The sequence below is a fragment of the Lissotriton vulgaris genome, chromosome 3_1 (genome assembly GCF_964263255.1).
Source record: "Lissotriton vulgaris chromosome 3_1, aLisVul1.2, whole genome shotgun sequence".
In the NCBI taxonomy this organism is placed as follows: domain Eukaryota; kingdom Metazoa; phylum Chordata; class Amphibia; order Caudata; family Salamandridae; genus Lissotriton; species Lissotriton vulgaris.
In genome coordinates this window covers 944,957,324-944,978,936 of record NC_141689.1, presented here as the reverse complement: position 1 = coordinate 944,978,936, position 21,613 = coordinate 944,957,324, and the positions used below count along the sequence as shown (strand labels likewise).

Sequence of the window (21,613 nt, the reverse complement as noted above, 5' to 3'; positions counted from 1 at the left end):
CACCCAGCCATTGAAGTTAATTGTACTGCCTTTCGGATAGAAAATCTACTTGAATGCCAGCAAAACACTTGAGAAGCAGTCCTCAGTCTGCGACCGCCTGCATTCGAAAATGGCACTAAGGGGTGCCACACCTCGCACGAGGCTCGAATTTCGGAGCCTATTAGGAAAAGATTCCGCAATTTTCCCTCTAATTATTTTTCTCTTAGTACTGCAACAGAATGTTGGTGAGTGTGTTTTATACACCTGCATGTGGAAGCTTGGCACTGAGCAGGCAGGCATAACTTACGTGGCAATGTGTAAAGAATTTGTGCAGAACACACGCACACAATGAATACACCACAAAGAAACTTCACACAGGTTTAGAAAAATAGGGAATATTTATTTGAGTAAAACAAGACCAAAGTGACAAAAATCCAATCGGTAGAAGTCAAGATATGAATTTTTAAATAATAAATGTAAAAATAGTGTTTAGAAATCAATAGGGTTAAACGATTCCTTGAGGTCGCAAGGGACCAGGGTAAATCCAAAGTTCAGGCCAACCACGATGAAGGGCAGGCCGGCTTCCAGACTCGCGCAGGTCCCGCTTAAAAAGTACCTTGGATGGAGCAAAGCACCGGCACTGAGGGCACAATGTGTTGTTTATCCATGCAGTCAGGCCGCTGTGTTGTGGTCAAGCTCTGTTGGGATGCAGGCAATGCTTCCTCGTACGGCGCGCTGGCTGTAGTACAGCTGTCATTGAACAACGCGGCGTCCAAGGGAGATGCGTCGGTTTCGATCGTTTCTCAGGTGACGATGCTTACGTTTTGTAGCTAAACTGCTGCAGAACCCGCTTCCGAGGCAAAGGACTGGAGGGGGCACTTCAGGCAAGGGTTGGACTCCTAGATGGCAGAGTCCAGCAGTACCAGCAGAATTGTACTTAGTATTTTGTATCCCTGAGACTTCAGAAAACAGGAGGCAAGCCAACAAGTCCTTGGAGTCACTGGGTTCAAGTAAGATGGGTCCAGCCTTTGTCCTCAGCAGGGCAGAGATCAGCAGGCAGGAGGACAGCTAAGGAAAGCAGAGAAGCCATTCCTCAGAACAGTTAATCAATGCATAGTGGCAGTCCTTACAGCATAGCAGTCATTACTCCAGCTAAGTACTTCCCAACTCCAGTAGTGTACTGATTTGATATTGTCTGAGCCTCAGTAGTTATCCCCAAATGTGCCTTTGAAGTGGGGTTGACTTCAAAGCAGATCTTTGAAGTGCCCAGGTCCTATTTCATTTCGGCCCTGTCTGCCATGTTATCTGTGGGTGGTAAGCAGTCCTTTCTGTGGGGACAGGACACAGCTTATTCAGATATGTGAGCTCCTGCTCCCTCTTCCTGCCCAGGAAGGCTATCCGATTGCAGATGAGTCCTGTGTCACACCCACACTTCCTGTGTATGTGGCTGTCTAGAGCGAATGCACAAAATGTAGCTTTCACCCAGCCCAGACGTGTATTGGAGACAGGCTGCAAGCACACACAACAAAGTTAAGAGCAGAGAAATGTCCACTTTCTAAAAGGGGCATTCTAAAATAATGTCAAAGCAAACTTTACCACTAAAGAGGCTTTATCATTACCATTACCATTTCAAAGATATGAAACCTGATTCAACTACTCCTTTTTTATCAGGAATTACAGCTTAAAAGTGTTTTAAAGAATTCCCAACGCTAGCATATGAGAGTACGCCTCACAGTAGTGAAAAACTAATTTAGCTGTTTGTCACTACCAATACATGTAAAATTTAAAAGTACATGTCCTATCCTTTACTTACACAGCACACTGCCCTTAGGGCAACCTACGGCCTACTTTAGGGGTGATGTATATGTAATAAAAGGGGAGTTTAAGGCTTGGCAAGGGGTTTAAAATGCCAAGTCAAAGTAGGCGTAAATTGCACGCACAGGCCTTGCAATGGCAGGCCTGAGGCAAGTTTGAAAGGCTACTTGTGTGAGTGGCACAACCAGTCCTGCTAGCAGCATTTAGATTACAGGCCCTGGATATATGGTATATCTCTTTACAAGGGACTTACATGTAAACTTAATATGACAGTCTGGTATATACCAACGTCCTCATGTTTATGGGGAGAAGCACATGCACTTTAGAAGTGGTAAAGTGCTGAGGGTCCGAAGCCCAACAAAAAGATTCATCAAGAATTTGGGGGAAGACCACCCCCATGATGACAGGTCTAGCAGTATTTATATCCTATTTCACACTTCAGCATTGTTTAAATGCACCTGGGCAGTGTACACAGTATGCGTCTCCTCTATGTCATGAGGCATGCTTTGATATATTTTTGCGGCTTCCTCAGCCCCTACTGTCATTGCCACATGGCCTGCTGTCACACAAATCACTTTCAGCCACATGTAATTCAGACAAGGTGCAGGTACCAGCACTCTGTGCATCCCTAAAGACATTTACTGACACAATGCACACACATAAATATGCATAATTTTTTCATTGCGATAGTTTATAAATGTCCTCATTGCCTAAAGATAGCATGCGCTGTATGGAGAATTGGAGGGAAAAAATAGTAGATAAATATAATATACACATACAAGTAAACTGCTAACACAATATGGAACTACAAAGACTTGCCGATATTCACACTTCCACACATACACATGTTTTATAATTGATTTGTGTTATCATAAATCATGCATTCCCCTCTTCACTACACTGTGTGATCTGGGGCAAGCCAAGTTGCCTCCCTGGGCCTCAGTTACCATATCATCTAAAGTACGAGCTTCTAGAAATAGACTATCATGAGTATGAGAAGCAATATAAATTGACATACAAATGTAGATAATTATATAACTGGTGAAGTTCAGTGGTCTTGTTATTTTAAAATTTTATATTTTAACAGACATTTTGACCTAACTGTAACTAAAATGCCCCTCAAGCCTTTGGTTTTCTTAAATAAGCTTAAATAAACTTTATTTAAAACATAAAATCGATGGAATATGATTCCTGTGCACGGAAGGGAAGACGTGACATTGTACAGACAAACACCATCAGATAGAGGCCTCTAGCCTCAGATTCCTTATGTTTGAATTTCCCAGGTGTCAGACTGGATCTGTAAATTTTTTGTGAGCAGTGCCCCTGGATACTAGGTATGTTGCATGGATTAGCTCTGCGTGTGGTCATCCGTGCTGGAAGCGACGTCTGCATCACCTAAATAGGCTCCAACTCGGTGCGCTGACGTCAGTTCTTTTCGCGCCAGTTAGTGCCGAGCCAGAGAAAGAACTACCCCTCTTTTTTAGATGTTTGCTGGGTCTGTTTTGGAGGAAATTCTTCCTCCTTGTAGGTCGTGGGATATGTTTGAGGAAGAAAGGTTTTAAACCATGTGGTGCCTGTCATCGCGCCATGTCAGTTACTATCAGTTAGTTGTCTTTGATGTCTCAAGTGCGACCATGACTCCAAGATGTGCTCGGACTGCTTGGCCATGGCACCGAAGGCTTTGAGGGAGAAGTCCCTGAAGCTGCTAGCGGTTCGGCTTGCAACACTTAGGAGATCCCCATCGAGAGACGGGTCGCAGGATTGCTAAAGGATCCCCAAGTCGTCGTCTTCCCATTCTTGGGCCACTCGGTATGAAGCACAAGAAGCAGAAGCGTACTTAGACTTCCCATTGGCCGATGCGACAATGGAGCATTGACTTTCGAGTCATGATTCTTCGAAATCGTTGCCTGGGCCAACTCCGAGCCTCCCACCTTTTCCAGGAGCCCGGAGTGACCCCCTCTCAAAGTTCAAGAACGTTACAAGGCCATGCACCGAGTATTTGAGCGTCCCGACCCCTCCGGTCTGCCTTGGGACCCCATGGGGTCAGAGGGGACCCCATTGGTTTCTGCGCTGACTTCTTCGTCCTTGGCTCAGGTCATTCCCCCATGGATCCGGTCATGAATTTGGACTGGTGCTGGTCGTACCACCGCACCCTCCCGACTCCCCCAGCACTCACCTGTGGCACCAGCCCTATTCTGATACCAAACGAGCTGGAGCCACTCCGACAAGCGCAGACAGGACTCGTGCATCATACGTCGCAGCCTGAGCCATTTTCTGAAGGGCCGAGCTTGAGTGAGAGTGGATCTCGAGTTGCCCTTGATGGAATCAAGACTAACATCTTGAGAAGTTTTGCAGCCGGGAGCTTCCTCTTCAGAACCCTTGCTCCCTTTTAATGAAGCACTGACGGATGTCCTACTGGGAACATGGACTAAGCCCAGTACAGGGGCTCCTGTAAATAGTTCAATTGCTGGCTGCCACTGCCCCACAACTGGAGACTCACATTTCCTTTCTCGACACCCTTGGGGTAGTCCAAGCCAATTTGTCCCTTGGCGCATTCCCTGCCACACAGACTGACAGGGAATCCAAGAGTCTGAACAGCTTGGGGAAGAAGATGTGTTCTTCACCAGCCTTGCATTGCGGCTCATAAACACTGCACGCTCTGTGGGACACTGTTGCGCAGGTGCTGCCCCAGGTCCTGGAGGAGACCCGGACTGTGCTCTCTCCCAAGCAGTAAAAGACATGAGAGATGCAGCAAAGTTTACCATTAGATGTGGTTTGGATATGACCGACTTGATGGGCATGGCGGTTTTGACGATGGTGGCCCGTCAACACTCACCCTGGCTGAGAACATCTGGCTTTTCAGGGCATGTCCAGGCTTCCCTCACGGACATGCCCTTTTATGGCAAACCTCTCTTCGGAGACAAGGCAGACTCGGCGCTACAGCCAAGTCCTTGGGCCTCTCAGTTGCCCCGTCAACCTCAGTCTGCCTTTCGCCCCTTTTGTGGCTATGGAAGGGGTTTTCAATCGCGCCAACCCTACACCAGGCACCGCCCCATGCAAGCTGCCCAGTCTTTGCGGGGGCGAGGACTCTGTTCATATCTACCCCATACATCAGGTAGCTAGAGGTCTGCCACAACCATCAATCCCCTTGCAGCTGCAGCATGTAAGCCCACCTAATCATGCCTTACAGGATCATGGGCGACCAGTTGGTGGCAGAATCAGCCATCATCTCCACCACTGGCAGTCCATAACATCGAACAGATGGGTGTTACAAATTATTCGAAGGGGCTACTCCCTTCGATTCCTGGCCTCCCGCTTTGCCTCCCATTCACGATGGGCTGACCTTTGTCAGTACAATATTGTTGGACTTGAAGGATGCTTATTTTCTCATCCCCATCATATGTACCGATTGGCACTACCTGCAGGTTACGGTAGGCTACACGCATTTTCAGTTCACCATGATCCATTATGGCCTTACCTGCACCCCTTGGGTGTTCACCAAGGTGATGGCCGTGGTCACAGCTCATCGATATAGATTAGGGGGGTCAGTCTCCCCACCCCCATCTCGATGACTGGCTGCTAAAGGCTGACTCGTCCCAGGCTGTCGTCTCCCACCTCCATGCTACGATGAACGTTCTGCATTTGCTGGGGTTTACTATCAACATGCTGAAGTCACACCTGACTCCCACTCAGATTCTCCCTTTCATCAGAGCTGTCCTGGACACAGTGCAGCTTTGAGCGTATTCTCCGGAACGGTTAGTCCAGGATATTCAGACTAAGATACTGACGTTTCAGCCTCTATCCTAGGTTTCGGTGAGACTCACTCTGTGGCCGATGGGCCTCATGCCCTCCTGAATCCTGCTGGTGATGCATGCCAGATGGTATATACCTGCTCTGCAGTGGGACCTGAAGTTGCAGTGGGCGCATCAGCAGGGGAATCTCTCCGACATGGTCCAGATCTTGGAAGGAACTGCAAAAGACCTACGGGGGTGACTAAAAAACCGCAAATGGATCTGAGACAGACCACTCTCTCTTCCCCAACCAGATCTCACAGTAGTAACAGATGCATCACTCCTGGGATGGGGCGGCCACCTGGTAGAGGTGGAGATCAAAGGACTCTGGTCTATAGCGGAGCCCATATTCCACATAAACATGCTGGAGCTCCGAGTGACCCGGCTGCCGTTAAGTCTTCCTACCCTCCATCAAGGAAAGGCCGGTGCAAGTGTTTACAGACCACACCACTGCCATGTGGTACTGCAACAAATAGGGTTGGGTGGGGTCGTGGACCCTTTGCTGAGTGACCCTGTGTCTCAGGAAATGGCTGAACCCTGGTGGTTCAACACCTGGCTGGTTCCCTGAACGCCAGATCGGACAAACTCAATCAACGATGCCTAGCAGATCAAGAATGGCGTCTCCATGCAGAGGTGGCGCAATGTCTCTTTCAGCAGTGGGGCAAGCCTTGCTTAGTTCTATTCGCCTCCGCCAAGGACATGCAATGTCAGCAGTTTTGCACGCTGGAGTTTTCAAGGCAGCTCTCGCTCTGAGGTGCTTTTTGTCTCGAGTGGAGCTCAGGCCTGCTTTCCGCCCATACCACTTCTGCCCAGCATTCTCAAGAAGATCAGGAATAACCGGAACCAAGTCATCCTTGTGACCCCGGACTTGACAAGGAGAGTCAGTTATCCCAAGCTTCTCAGTAAGAGCCTACATCCTCCGATCAGGCTGCCTCTTCGGAACGATCTCCAGTTGCAGCAGCAGGGGCTGGTCCTTGACCCGAAATGGTCAACTATAGGCCTTCTTGCGTGGAGATTGAGCGGCGAAAGTTGACTGCTTTCGACCTTTCTCCTCAAGTCTGCAATGTTATTTTGGCAGCCAGGTGTCCCTCCAAGACGATGTACGCCTGCTGGTGGAACAGATTTGTATTATATTGTGCAGAAAAGTCTATTTATCCTCTTTCTGCTTCTCTTTCTGATGTCCTTATTTTTCAGTTGGTTCTGAATTTGTGTGAAGTCAGAGTATCCTTCAGAAAAAATTAGTTAATTTTAAACATATTGACTATTTGCAAAAGTGGTTCATCCGCTAGTCATTCTTTCCCCTCTAGCGGTTTGAGCAGGCCATGGTGTAATCCCTATAACAGCATGGATAAAACAAACACGACATGCATGAGATGTAAAAAAAAAATAGGCTGTTATGCCAGCATTTGTAAATATGTTAATAAAAAAAAACCAAGCCAGATCTGAATCTGGAAATTACTATAATTGAGAAATATATGAGGATAATTTCTATGTATTAAGTGTAAATCAAGGTAAGATGCAGAGTGTGAATGACAAGAATACTAAAATGATGGAATATTATGGCTATAGCAGAAAACTGATATAAGGTCCTAAATGTACAATGTCAATCGATAAGGTCTAAATTGAGGTGTTGGTGGCTTCAGGAGCAAGATATAATGTATTGTTACAACAAAATAGAAAAGATGATTGATTTTTAGAAAAGAGAAAACAAGTAAAAGAATTAAATAAGTTCACAAGGCTATGGAGTAGAAAGGATTGTAATTCAAGGGTTATTGTGATGGAAATTGCATTTAAGGGCAGGAAAGTTAATAGCCGAGTACATTTGCAAAAAACAGATGCTCCTATTTTAGGTTAGATTCACCGGGCAGCATTAACAATGTAATTGAGACAAGGTGCCAAAGAAGAAAAAATGATAGTCAAATCCACTGCAGAAATTGTTTATTTTTGGGCGGGGGGAGGTGGAGCTGAAGAGGGGCAGACAAATATAGATATCTGTATTCACAGACTGATTAGGTAAACTGAAAACCTTTCAGTACAAAACCATGCTACAAAGTGGTGCTCTACCAAAAGTAAACTAAGTCAGAAAACATATGTTATCTGTCGAGAGAACAGGTTAAAATTAAGATCCAGAAATTGCACGACAGTTTGTATCATAAAAGAGATAGAAACCTCATATTGGCTGGCACCTATACCAGTGGTACTTAAACCAGATCAGTCTGCTAGATTGTGTGTAGAACTGCAAGATTTAAAGAATGCCATCTGCATAGATGGACATCCCCTTCCAATCATTAGTGAAGCAGTAACCACGATGGGGAAGCCTAATGGTTTTTCACAACAGATTGTTGGCCTATGACCAAACTAAGCTGCATCCTTTAGCGTGGCACTTGACTTCATTTATTATGCTGTTTGGGTTTACCAATACAATCGAATGTTATTCGGTTTGGCTTTCACATCAGCTGTTTTTCAGAGATTGTTGCAAGGCTTATTTGGTGATATGGTAGGCATATGCCATGTTCAAGATGATATTCTGGTTCATGCGCATACTGAAGGGGAACAAGAAGACCGGTTCCCAGGTTTCAGACATTTTACAGGAAAAGGACTTGAAGGTTATATCAGAAAAATGCAAGATTATGGTGGCCAGTGAGATGTGGTTAGCTAATGTCGTTGATCGAAAAGTAATAAGTCCAAAAGTTAGGTTTATTGATACCATTTTGATTACCTGATCCCATTTTGATTACCTCCGACTTGCAGCAAGCAAGACCGTGAGTGGCGTTTGCATTAATAATGTCCAGATAGAACTACTGCAATAGTTTGCATGCAGGTGCCAACAAACTATTCAGAAATTGCAGGTGGTACAACATGTGACTGCCAAGGTTGTTTTGAAACTGCCTTGACGTTCATCGGCCTCAGTGGCTCTCAAAGCCAGTGCATAAGAGGGTTCTTTTTAAAATTCTTCTGTTCACAATCTGAGCCCACAGAGCGCTTGGGCCAAAATATCTAAATCCCATATTCACCCACTACACCACCAATTGGACCTTGAGGTCTTCATCTTCCAATTTTCTAAGCCCCCTACTTTTAGACTCAAAACCTGGGGAGGCTGATCCTTTGCTGTTTTAGGGACCAAGGCTTGGAATCCACTACGAAGTGGCTTGAGATTCATTGGATCTGAATCCATTTTTAGAACACAGCTGAAGACATGGATCTTCGCTGCCTCAAATTCACTGTTGCTCGCTCTTTCTGTGATTCTTCCTCTTCCCTTTCTCTCTGGTCATTTACGTGTCATGAATCCTTGCTTATACCACTCAGCGCCAGGGTGCTCCTGCGGGAGGGACAGTTTGCGCTTTATAAATTCAATATTCATTCAGAATGCTCTGGTGCCATCTAACAAATACTATTTAAAACAAAATGTCAGAGTAATTGAATTCTATTTCGCATTTATCATTGTAATTTGTCATGTACAACAAGATTAAAACAATGCAGGCATTATTGAAGAAAGATAAAAATATTTGTACGGGTGAGTGAGCGTCAAAGGGAGTTACAAAATGTCTAAAAGGAGATTAAAATTCTCCACCAATAGCTATGTTTGATTTGAAATGCAAACCCATGCTTTCTGCTGGCGCAGGTGTCTATGGATTGAGGGCTGTTTTGAGTTAGATGCAAATTGTGGAGGTTATTATAGCTCTCATGTCTTGCTCAATAAATAAAACCGAGATTCATTGTTCAAAATTGAGAGGGAGGCAATTGCAATTTTTGGGGCAGCAAGACATTTTAGATTATATGTGGGAATTACAGCTCAAAATTTGGATCATGGGCCTTTGGTACATTCATTGACTATATGAGAGGTACAGATTTTGCATTGGTAAAAGTTGCTAAATTGTTAGCAAATCTTTGAACAATACAATTTTTGGGTGGAATATCTTGCAAGGAGGAACGAACAATATGCAGAATGTTAAGAATTAGAATAAATGAGGAATGTGAAATAGGTACAAAGTTGGAAAAAACAAGGATAGATAGCAGTCAGATTTATGGAAGTAAAGGCGATTTAGGATGTATGGAATAAAAGAGTAAAAGATTGAGTTGAGAACCACTACTAAGTAGATCGGGGAACGTGGGCTTTTATGCTATGAAGGATTTCAGCACATCAGTTGCCTCAAAGATTCATTGAGTCAACCTATGTGGGTGTAAAAAAGGAAATACATGGATTCCTGCCAAAATCTTGTGGAATATGCTTTTTGTGTTAGCTCATTAGGGCATACGGATCATTGTAGAACAAAGAGAATAACCAGAAAGTTGTTATGGTGGCCAAGTACGGACAGTGAGATAAAAAGGATAGTAATGGAACGTTAAGTTTGTAGCAGTAGTGATACAATTCACAGAACATGTTCACCACTATTGCAGCTGGTATCGTTTCGATATCATGGGCAAATGTTGAGATACATTTTATTGGCTCTGTGGACTTGTTGGGAATACAAAGTGGACTTGCGGTAGTTATAATTGACTATTTTTCAAAATGGTTTAAAGTGGAATTGGTGAATGAGATACTGAGCCTCAAAATCAGGTTAGTAGAAAGGGGTCCTTAGTATCCAGAACAATGTCAGATAATGGCAGTCAGTTTTGTTCCCCTGAAATGGGAAAGTATTTGAAAGGTCAACATATCAGACACAGAAGAACCCAAGAGCCAGCAGGTTAGTGGAAAGGGTAAATTAGGTCAGTACAAAAAAGTATTCAGTTGGCAGTGACACATCGAAACATTGTATAGATTTCATAAATCAATTATTGTAGTCTCAGAACAACTAACACAATGACGGGTCGTTCGACTATTGAATTATTGAGAGGAAGAAAGCAGAGGATCTAATTAGCAATAGGAGGAGACGGAATAAATGATTGTATGGACTGGAAAGAAACTGAGATTATTATCAAACGAAAACTTAATATGTATTAAAAACAAATTGTCAAAAAGTGAAGCGTGAAGAAAATGAATGTTAGTGATGGTGAAGATTAAGAATCCACTAAACATTAGCAAAGGGGGAAACAATGTATTGCGAACCAAACAAATTTGACTATAGGTAGGAATTTATTTAGGACGAGTGAATGGTGTGGAAAAGAGGCTGTATTGTAGTGTTTGATGTCGGGGGGGGGGGGGGGGGGAATAAAACAGCTCATGTTGGCTGGCTGAAAAAGTGAAGAAGGAAGTACTTAGAATATTTTTTTGAATGTCAGGAACAAGATTACACGTCCCAGGAAAGTTTAAAGATTATCTGATGTAGCCCACACAAAAGATGATCATGTGTACCTGTAGAACCAGTCACCACAACAAATTAAATTACCACTTGGCGGTACTAAAAATAAGCAACATATTGTATATTGATGTTAGTTATTGGAAGTGGTTATACATACCACATGAGGAATTTAGACTTGCAATAGCAAATGTAGTTCTAAATACTGTTTGGGGAAGGGATTTGTTTGGAATGTTCATGCAGGCCTATTCTGTTATGCATGGCTCGCATAGAGAGCCATTAGCGTGAGTAACTCAATTCTAAATCCAATAATTTGCTGTTGTGACTTGGGAACAGAGGGGAACAAAACCTGTTACACACTGTTGCAATATCATAAAGGAATTCTAGGCTTCTGCGGGTCCCCTGTCAGAGCAGCACTGGAATCCTTGGAGCACAGCTTCTGGAGGAGAGGGAAGACGCGTGAAGTGGTAGGGGTGGGTGGCAGTAGTCCAGGTATTTATTGTTTTTTTAAAACAATTTTTATCGACAGATTGCACATATATTGCAGCACTCCGCTCTCTGAAGTAAACTGCACATTAAATACAAAGCATCAAGAAATTGGCAATCCATACATCATTTTGGAAGCAAATGATTCATCAAACTGAAGAACTTTCCCCCCCCTAGCCCCCTCCACAACTCCCCCCACCCGGATCTCGCCCACCCCGATTGCACGTCATCGTCTCACAGGTCCTCCAATGTAAACCACTGTCCAATATAACATGTACACCCTCCATATGGCTTTCCTATCCCACCTCCTGATCCAGTTCCCGGTCTACGGGCGGCTCCAGACAAAAGCCCCTATATTCTGCCCATCTTTTCCATATCTTGTAGTGTTTTCGTGGGCATCCACGAGCTACGAAAATCGGCTGTTCCAGCCCCATACAGAAATCCAGGCCCTTCTTCTACACCAGGACTCAGGGAGGCCGGGGGTCTTTCCATGCCTTGGCCACATCCCTTTTGGCCAAAGTAAGCCCCAGTAGTAGAAGATGCCTTTTGTATATATTGCCCCCCACCCCGTCTAGTACATGCAGCAATCCTAGTTGCGGTGTGTGTGGTAGCTCCCACCCCAGGGCCTCCGTCAGGCAATCCCACACCCCTCTCCAAAACCTTGCTAACGAAACACAGCTCCACACCGTATGTATCCGTGTCCCCTCTTCTCTGTCACATCGGAGACAATCTGGGGGAGCGATAAGGCCTGCTCGCCACAACCTTTCCCTCGTAAAGTAGACTTGGATTAGTCGTAACCGCATTGCTGTGGCAGCCCCCTGGGAGCCGCCAGCGCCTCACACCAGTCCTCTTCCTCAAGTGCCCCTATATCCCTCTCCCACGATTCCCGGAGTTTCGACAGTGTAGTGGAGCAGTGTATGACTAGTGTGCGATAGATATGAGAAATCTTTTTGTCCTGTAAATCCCCCGTAAAGACCTTGGCTTCCATAGGGCTAAACTCCGGCAGAGAATCGAGACCCTCAAGACTCGGTGCAATGGCATGCCGGAACTGCAAATACTTAAAGAATTGGGACCGGTGTAAATCGTATTCCTCACACAGGTCTTGGAGGGACATAAGTATTGTACCTGACATTACATCCCCCAGAGACGATATACCAATATCGTCCCAGCCCCTGAAGCCCCGGAGAGGCACCAGAGCAGGCAGGCGGCCATTGTGCCACAGCGGGGTCTCTCGTGTCAGCCTGCCCCACCATCCCATGCGATGCAAGGCTTGCCTACAAATTTGAAAAACTACCTGAGTGGCCGGCGGCAGTCCTCTTCGGAACTGCGCCGTGGATAGGACCATACGTAAAGTATTGGAGCCCATGAGGTGACGCTCCAGGGTATACGCTGGGTCTCCCCTATCTCCATACCACCACTCATTCAGTACAAGGAGATGAGAGGCCTGATAGTATGACAGGATATCGGAGGTTGCCAAACCCCTGTCGTAAGTAGACAGAAAACAGGTGCGTAGCGCCACCTGCACCGCTCCCCTGGCCCACAGAAACTGTCCCAGTGCCGAGTTCACTTGCCGAAACCACTGGGTGGAGATCAGGTACGGGTGGTTTTGCAGCTGGTAGAGGAGTCGGGGAAGGGCCACCATTTTAAAAATGGCCGACCTGCCGTAAATAGTAAGGGGCATTCGGGACCACGTCCGCATCTCCGCCCGAACCCTGTCCCATACCGGGACTAAGTTGCGCTCCCAGTAGATCGCAGGACTCGCTGAGAGGAACACCCCCAAGTACTTGATTCCCCCCACTGCTACTTGCAGTGTGGACGCCCAGTCTCCACCATCCGAGCTCCCGCCCAGTACCCATAGGATCGGTTTACGAGGGTTCAGATATAACCCAGAGGTTTCGCCAAATATCTGCATGATTTCGAGGAGGCGCGACCCCGACCTGTCAAGTTGTGTGAGAAAAAATAGGACGTCATCAGCATAGAGAGCAATCTTATCAGTCGGGCCCCGTTCCCACACAAAACCGTGAAGCTGCGCGTCCATTCGCACCCAAGCCACTAAAGGTTCCATGGCCAGGGCAAACAGATATGGCGAGAGGGGGCCTCCCTGATGCGTGCCACGCCCGATGGGAGAATTTGGAAGATATGGCCCCTGCGACCCTGACCGATGCCGTCAAATCTGTGTATAAAAGTTTTAGATAGGATAGGAAGTTGGGCCCTAGGTTGAGTCGAGGCAAAAGCGCAAATAGATAAACCCAGCTCAGGGAATCAAAGGCTCTGTCTATATCCGCCAAAAGGAGCGCCGCCTGGACCCCAGTGCCCTGTATTGCTGCCACCGCTACATGAGCCCTGCGTATTTTGTGCCTAGTCTCCCTATCCATATTTACAACAATGGGTGGTGAGGGACAGAGTCTCTGAATTAAGCAGAAAGCTCTCACCCAGTCAAGAGATCAGGGCTAGATCCAACACCGTTTTTTAGCTCACTGCACCATCCCAGTTTCAGAACCTGGCTGTATGCAAATTAGTCTGTTCCTGTCCCAGTGCATGATGGGAACAGGGCAAACCAAACTACAAAAGCCAATTCTTACACTGGGAAGGAAACAAGCTCCCGGGGACCGGTTTCTGGCATTACAGCCGTCTTCGGCCCGGTTTGCTTGAATCCTGATGGTGCAATGAGCAAGGGTCTCACATCTGAGAATACCCTTCCACGCTTAGGGTGGACAAAAATATTTACAACAAGGGGTGGTGAGGGACAGAGTCTCTGAATTAAGCAGAAAGCTCTCACCCAGTCAAGAGATCAGGGCTAGATCCAACACCGTTTTTTAGCTCACTGCACCATCCCAGTTTCAGAACCTGGCTGTATGCAAATTAGTCTGTTCCTGTCCCAGTGCATGATGGGAACAGGGCAAACCAAACTACAAAAGCCAATTCTTACACTGGGAAGGAAACAAGCTCCCGGGGACCGGTTTCTGGCATTACAGCCGTCTTCGGCCCGGTTTGCTTGAATCCTGATGGTGCAATGAGCAAGGGTCTCACATCTGAGAATACCCTTCCACGCTTAGGGTGGGCAAAAATATTTACAACAAGGGGTGGTGAGGGACAGAGTCTCTGAATTAAGCAGAAAGCTCTCACCCAGTCAAGAGATCAGGGCTAGATCCAACACCGTTTTTTAGCTCACTGCACCATCCCAGTTTCAGAACCTGGCTGTATGCAAATTAGTCTGTTCCTGTCCCAGTGCATGATGGGAACAGGGCAAACCAAACTACAAAAGCCAATTCTTACACTGGGAAGGAAACAAGCTCCCGGGGACCGGTTTCTGGCATTACAGCCGTCTTCGGCCCGGTTTGCTTGAATCCTGATGGTGCAATGAGCAAGGGTCTCACATCTGAAAATACCCTTCCACGCTTAGGGTGGACAAAAATATTTACAACAAGGGGTGGTGAGGGACAGAGTCTCTGAATTAAGCAGAACGCTCTCACCCAGTCAAGAGATCAGGGCTAGATCCAACACCGTTTTTTAGCTCACTGCACCATCCCAGTTTCAGAACCTGGCTGTATGCAAATTAGTCTGTTCCTGTCCCAGTGTATGATGGGAACAGGGCAAACCAAACTACAAAAGCCAATTCTTACACTGGGAAGGAAACAAGCTCCCGGGGACCGGTTTCTGGCATTACAGCCGTCTTCGGCCCGGTTTGCTTGAATCCTGATGGTGCAATGAGCAAGGGTCAAGCAAGCCGGGCCGAAGAAGGCTGAAATGCCAGAAACCGGTCCCCGGTAGCTTGTCTCCTTTCTGGTGAAGAATTGGCTTGGTAGTTTAGTCTGCCCTGTTCCCATGATGCACTGGGCCAGGGACAGACTGATTTGCATATAGCCAGGTTCTGAGCTGGGATGGGGCAGTGAGATAAATAACGGTGATGGATCAAGCCCTGATCTTTGGACTGGGTAAGAGTGGTCTGTTTAACTCAGACACTCTGTTCATCACCACCCCTTTTCTAAATCGTTTTTGGCCACTATAGGTGTGGCAGGGTATACTCAGACATGAGTCCCTTTCTCACTGCTCCATCAGGATTCAAGCAAGCCGGGCCGAAGAAGGCTGAAATGCCAGAAACTGGTCCCCGGTAGCTTGTCTCCTTTCTGGTGAAGAATTGGCTTGGTAGTTTAGTCTGCTCTGTTCCCATGATGCACTGGGCCAGGGACAGACTGATTTGCATATAGCCAGGTTCTGAGCTGGGATGGGGCAGTGAGATAAATAACGGTGATGGATCAAGCCCTGATCTTTGGACTGGGTAAGAGTGGTCTGTTTAACTCAGACACTCTGTTCATCACCACCCCTTTTCTAAATCGTCGCCCTATCCGGCATGAATCCGGCTTGGTCTGGATGCACTAACCCCGCAATATGGGGTAGGAGACGATTGGCCAATGCTTTAACCAAAATCTTAGCTTCAACATTGAGGAGGGAGTTGGGGCGGTATGAAGCATGTTGTTCCGGAGGCCTGCCTGATTTCTGAAAGACCACTACCTCAGCATGGCGCCAATCTGCGGGGAGGCTACCCCTCTCCCTCGCCTCTTCCAGTGCAGCTCTATAGTGTGTACCTAACTGCAGGTGACCCTTCTTATAGAATTCACTAGGGAACCCGTTGGGCCAGGGGGCTTTCCCGGTGTTAAGTTCCCCAAGGGCCTGTCCCAGCTCCTCTGCAGTTAAAGGAAGCTCCAAATGATCTCGCACTTCATCTGTCACAGTCCGCGGTGGCAAATCCGCAATAAAGTTGTCCACCATATCTGCCGGTATGCACTCACGCGCGGTGTATTGGGTCGCGTAGTACGCCGCGAAACTCTCGGCTAATACTCTAGGGTCTGTAATTGGATCCCCTGCCACATCTAGGAGCCCTGGCAGGGTCTGCGCCTGGAAAGCGTTCTGGCAGAGACGGTGGAGCATCGTCCCCGACTTGTCTCCCATTTGATGGATTCTGCTGCGTGTCGCCAACCACACTTGCCGCGCCTCGTCTAACAGTATCGACGCATAGGATTGCTGCGCTAGGAGAAGCTGCCCCACCGCCTGACTGTCCCCACCCACACTACACCTGTGCTCCAGGGCCTCTACCTCTGCCGCAGCTCTGACCAAGGCCTCCCTAGGCCTCCGGCGCGCCGCTGCACACCATGTAATGTCTACCCCCCGCAACGTGGGCTTCATGGCCTCCCACAGTGTCTCGGCTTCAGAGACCGATCCAGCATTTTCTTCCCAATAGTGTGCTATGGCGTCCCGTATGTGCTTCTGGTATTCCTCATTCTGTAGGTGCCATGTGGAGAGGCGCCAGTGAAACCGCTGCAGCCCCCTATCTAGGACAAATTCGACTGCAACTGGGGAGTGATCCGAGAGCCCCCTAGATATCACATCCGCCGACTCCACCCTACCTATTGCTGAGCGAGGTACAAAGATATAATCCAGTCTAGGAAAGGATTTATGGACCGCTGACAGGTAGGTGTACTCCCGCCCACATGCATGCAAATAACGCCATGTGTCTACCGTCCAGGCCCCCCACTAAATCTCCCAGTTTTGTGGTCCCACCAGCTATCTGACCTCCACCAGGCCGACACCTATCTACCTGCATATCCATGACATCATTCCAGTTCCCCCCAACTACTGCTGGTGACTCGGGAATATCAGCCCAAACTGTAAACAGCTTTTCTACCAACGACCATTGCAACGGGGGCGGGGCATACACACTACCCAGCACTAGGGACTCCTCTCCTACCAGACCCCTGATAAATATGTACCTATCCTGTGCACATAGGAGAGCCTTCGGTGAACTAAGATGGCCACCCCCGGAGATCCTCTGACAAAACCGGCATGATATACCTGTAGATAGCCAAAGCGCTGTAAGCAGTGTTTTGTTACCTAGTAGGTGGGTTTTCTGCAATAGGAGAACATCGGCGCGCTCTCTTTTCGCCTGGCGAAAACAGCACCCCTTTTAACTTTGTCCAGCATGCCCCGTACATTCCAACTCAGGACCCTAAGAGATGCTCTGCGGCCTAAAGACCTAGACTCTTCACTCGCCATTCAAACCATGGAGGGAAGTGGCCCAATAACAGGCCACGAAGGTAAAGACAATGGGACCGTGGAGACTCTTTGACTGTTGTGCGAGCAAACCACTCAAACCTTCCCTATAACATACTGAACCTCCCCCCCCCCCCCCCCCCCCCCAACCCTCCCATACCTCAAAAACACTGAAGTACCTGTCGCGATATAGACAGCTCCTGACCCCAAACGGGAGCCCGGAGATCGGTCACACCAATGGATCCCCGTCAACCTACCCATAAACCCAAACTCCCCCCACCCCCAACTAGCCCTGAGCAATGGGGGACTAGGTCCCGCCTCACCTTCTTCTCCCCCCATACATTAGATATATCACCAGCCCCCAAATGAGGGCACACCACAGTGATGCCCGAGGCAAACCAGGTATAACTGATCACAGTGACATCTGATAATCCCCTGTCCGTCTCTCAGTAATCAAGGATCTACTATCTGGGGATCAGGCGCGTCTCCAGTGTCCTCTGCGGCTCCCGCTGAGTCTGTCCGTCTTCCGGATCTGAAACCCCAGTTCCTACGCCCTCCCGGCCCGAAGTCATGCATGAGCGGGCCTCATTCTGCAGGGAGCCGTAGTTAATAACCGGCGGGGTATGCACTCTTACTTTCACCGTCTCGTCAGTCCATTGAAAGACCTCTTCTGGAGTTTAAAAAAAATGAGTGCGAGACTGAAATACCACCCGCAGCCGAGCAGGATAGAGCAGCACATAAAGGGGGTTTGAGATCCTGGAGTCTCACCTTTGCTGCTGTAAATGATTGTCGCTGCTGCTGCACAAGTCTCGTATAGTCCGGAAATATAAGGATCCGTTGATTGTCATACATAAGCGGCTCCTTCGCCCTCGCCTGCTGCAATATAACATCTTGATCGTGATAGTTCAGGAGCTTAGCAATCGCAGGACGAGGACGAGGACGGGACCCAACAGGCGGCTTCTGGACCAACGCTCTGTGCGCCCGTTCTATCACAAAGCATCTCGATAGGGAGTCCGAGAGGAGCCAGCTCTCCAACCACTGGGCCAAGAATTTTTCCATGCCGCCCTTCTCGCAGCCCTCCGGCAGGCCCACAAAGAGCAAGTTGTTCCACTGGGTCCGTCCTTCTGCATCCTCCGCCCGGAGTGGCAGGTTTTTCTGGATGCTTTCCATGCTCGCAACCTTACGTTTCAGGGCCGCCATGTCATCCTCCCCCCCTGAAATCCTGGTTTCAGCCTCAGTGATGCGGGCCACAGCGTTACGCAAGTCTTGTCGCAGAAGGGTAACATCTGCTTCCACAGCCCCTATTTTCGCATCTAACATGTCTCTAGACTGAGTTATGGTTGCCATCAGCGCTGCGTTATCTGGCCCCGGGTTGGGTTGGCCCCGTGCCGCCCCGGCTCCTCCACCTGACCCCATGAATTTGTCCATGGGCCCATGTTTAGAGGTGGTACTACCACCACCGCCTCCACTCATAATCATGGGCAGCAGGTCAAGGCCTCTTCTGTGTGCACAACCCCACCAATCACCAGTGCTCTATTCCAGGTACGAGCCGACCTCCTCGCAGCAGCCCGCCGGCACCCAGCTATCGGGCGGCCGTACCTCTTCACCCTCCAAGGCGTTGTATCATATGCTCTGGTCCTGCAAGGCCTCCAGTGGGGCTCCCACGATCGCCCCGGTGCAGAGGAGATCGCCCCTCGTTGCGCCCGGCCCCCCGGGGTAATCACGACCGTCCTCTACTCCACCAGCCGGCCTCAATTGCGTCAGTCTACAGGACCCCCCCCCCGCCTGGAGTATGGAGTATGTTTCGGTGGAGAGGCCCCCAGTCCGATGTGAAGTGCCCCCTCCGGGTCGACGAATCAGGGTGTGGGGCCCCCCCATGAAAGCTCAGGCTGGTCGCGGGTCGTTGGGCTCACCACCCTTCCAGGGGGGGGGGGGGGTGGGGGGGGAGGGGAATGTTGGCGAGTTCTGGATCTCCCCCCCCAGCCCGCCCCCCGTCACCGCCACGGCCCGATCTGACCGCCGATGTAGTAGCCACCCGTTCCTCCAAACCTGCTGCCTGCCTGATCCCAACCCCAGCCACTGCCAAGTAGGAACCAGAATGCGGGTTGCTGGGCCCACCACACACCGTGAGAGGGGCTCCTCGCCCGCCCTTCAGCACCACCGCGGTCAGAACCGACCGCCGTAGCAGCCACTGCCTGCCACTAGATACTGCTCTCGCCATACACCCCAGAGGAGGAGGAAAGGAAACACTCCTCAATACTTGTGGTCCTGAGGGGCCCGCTGCTGCCAGGAGAAGTCGCCACACACGCCAGCACCCAGGTCCGCTCCCCGGGGGAGACACCAAAATTGAGGCCGCGGCTTCACAGTGCTGGCCAGGCCGCACCACTTCGTCTTCCCCCAAGGTCAGCTCTGCAGCTCTCAGTTCCCGCCACTCCTGGTCTGCCAGCAGTGCCCGGGGCTGATCCAATAGGCCCGTAGAGCAAGGGCACCCAACAGGGACCAGCACCACTCGTCCCTCACCGCTTGCACTGATCCGCCTCTGCGGTCCACTAAACTCGAGGTCCCCGGCTGCACCTCGCGGCGTAGGCCTCACAGCACCGGATCGCGTTCTCCGGCCCCCGTTTGTGCTCCACCGGCCAGGACTACACACAGGACCTGTCGCTGGCTTCCGTACTCGTTCTACACCTCCGGGGCACATTGGGCTGAGGGGAACCAGGATGAATCGGCGGATATATTCTCGGCGGGACGGAGCTCTCTTAGGCTGCGTCCGCCATGTCGGCTCTCTCGGCCACGCCCCTAGGTATTTATTGTTTTAAAGAAAACTTTTTGGGATGGGTGAGAGGCCATGTTATGTACGTGGAAACAGTGGCAGGTGATTTGAGGGCCCATATGTCACTTAAGATAATCCCCCCCCGAATAATGCACATATCTCCCAATTATCAGTGCTGCCAACTGGCCGCAGGATGACAGGTTGACACAGTGCAAAACGAACCAATGTACATGTTTACCCCGGCTCAGATGTGTGCCAATATTATTGTTTTACGTCTAATTGTGTTTTGTGACGTACAACCTAGTTTAAGATTGGTGCTCTATCATGCATCTGCTTATAGTGTCCTCCATTCATTTGTTGTACTAGAGTGTGTTTTGCCCAAATGTGCTTTTGGTGTCCAGACGCAATGTGTGTTATTGAAAAGAAACCCTTTCCCTTATTTTTGTTTTCAAATTTTTGTAGGAGGATTTTCAGTCCATGACATATGGTTTTAAGATGGCTAACAGCGTGACTGATCTTCGAGTAACAGGTAAAGAAATAATCCTAAATTAGATTCTTAGTTTGAAGCTATAATGTTTTGTTAAGTTAGTAATGGAAATCTTATATGGTGTTTTAGGTATGCTGAAAGATGTAGAAGAAGATATGCAAAGGAGAGTTAAGGTACTCATTATTTTTCTTCTTCTTGATCGTATGATTTTATTATATTCCTCTGAAGACTCCTTTGCCTTGTCACCATAACATCCTAATGTCGGCCTTTCCTGCTCTATATTTTCTCACGTTTTGTGTATTGATTGATCCTGTATTACGTACACAGGTTTAGTATTTCATTGTAATCATCATGCTCTAATTTTGTGGCTAATCTGTTGCATGTGAAGTGCCTTTTTAGGTCGAGGACCGTAAGGCTGCGCTTGCGCAGTCTCCGGGAGGAGATTTCATGTTTTGGAGTATGGGGGCTTGAACCCGCCTCTCTCCTCCATTGGCTGGCTTCCTAAACGGAGGTCAGCCATTGGATGAGAGGGGCATCACCCAGTTCAAGCCATGTCTCTTTCGGATTCGGGGGTGTGTTTTTTCGCGTTTTTTCGACTGTGACGTCATCCGTCACTCAGAAAGGCAAAAACACGCCCCCGAATCCCAAAATTTTCGGAGTTGCGGCCTCCATTTTTAGGTTTTACCTGGCGAAAGCTGCGCTCTGCGCAGCTTTTTCGCGCAGGCGAAAACCTAATGAGAACTGTAGTGTGGTTTGGGATCGGCCCTCGTCATTTATTGGCTGGCTCCATAAATGGAGCCTAGCCATTGGACGAGGGGCCTGTCCGTCAATGCCGGACCAGATTCGGGGGCGTTCCCGAGATTCTTTGGCTTTTGCCGACGTCACGCGACGTCAGCCAAAAGCCGGGAACGCCCCCGAATCTGGTCCGGCATTGCCGGCACCTCCCTTGCTGCTCGGGACGGGTCTCCTTATTATGCCCAGGTCTGGAGGTGAGTGACCT

The 21,613-nt window shown here is 48.6% G+C and overlaps 1 protein-coding gene across 3 annotated transcripts in view; it reads left to right on the top strand.

The window, feature by feature from the left end:
• NAA35 (N-alpha-acetyltransferase 35, NatC auxiliary subunit) overlaps nucleotides 1-21,613 on the top strand; it is a 485,576-nt gene that overhangs the window by 151,019 nt on the left and 312,944 nt on the right. For all 3 annotated transcript variants that reach the window (XM_086961291.1, XM_086961289.1, XM_086961290.1), the window contains 2 exons: nucleotides 20,589-20,655; nucleotides 20,743-20,786. In XM_086961291.1, coding sequence (XP_086817417.1) covers nucleotides 20,589-20,655; nucleotides 20,743-20,786 — 111 coding nt within the window. The remainder of the gene's footprint in view (nucleotides 1-20,588; nucleotides 20,656-20,742; nucleotides 20,787-21,613) is intronic.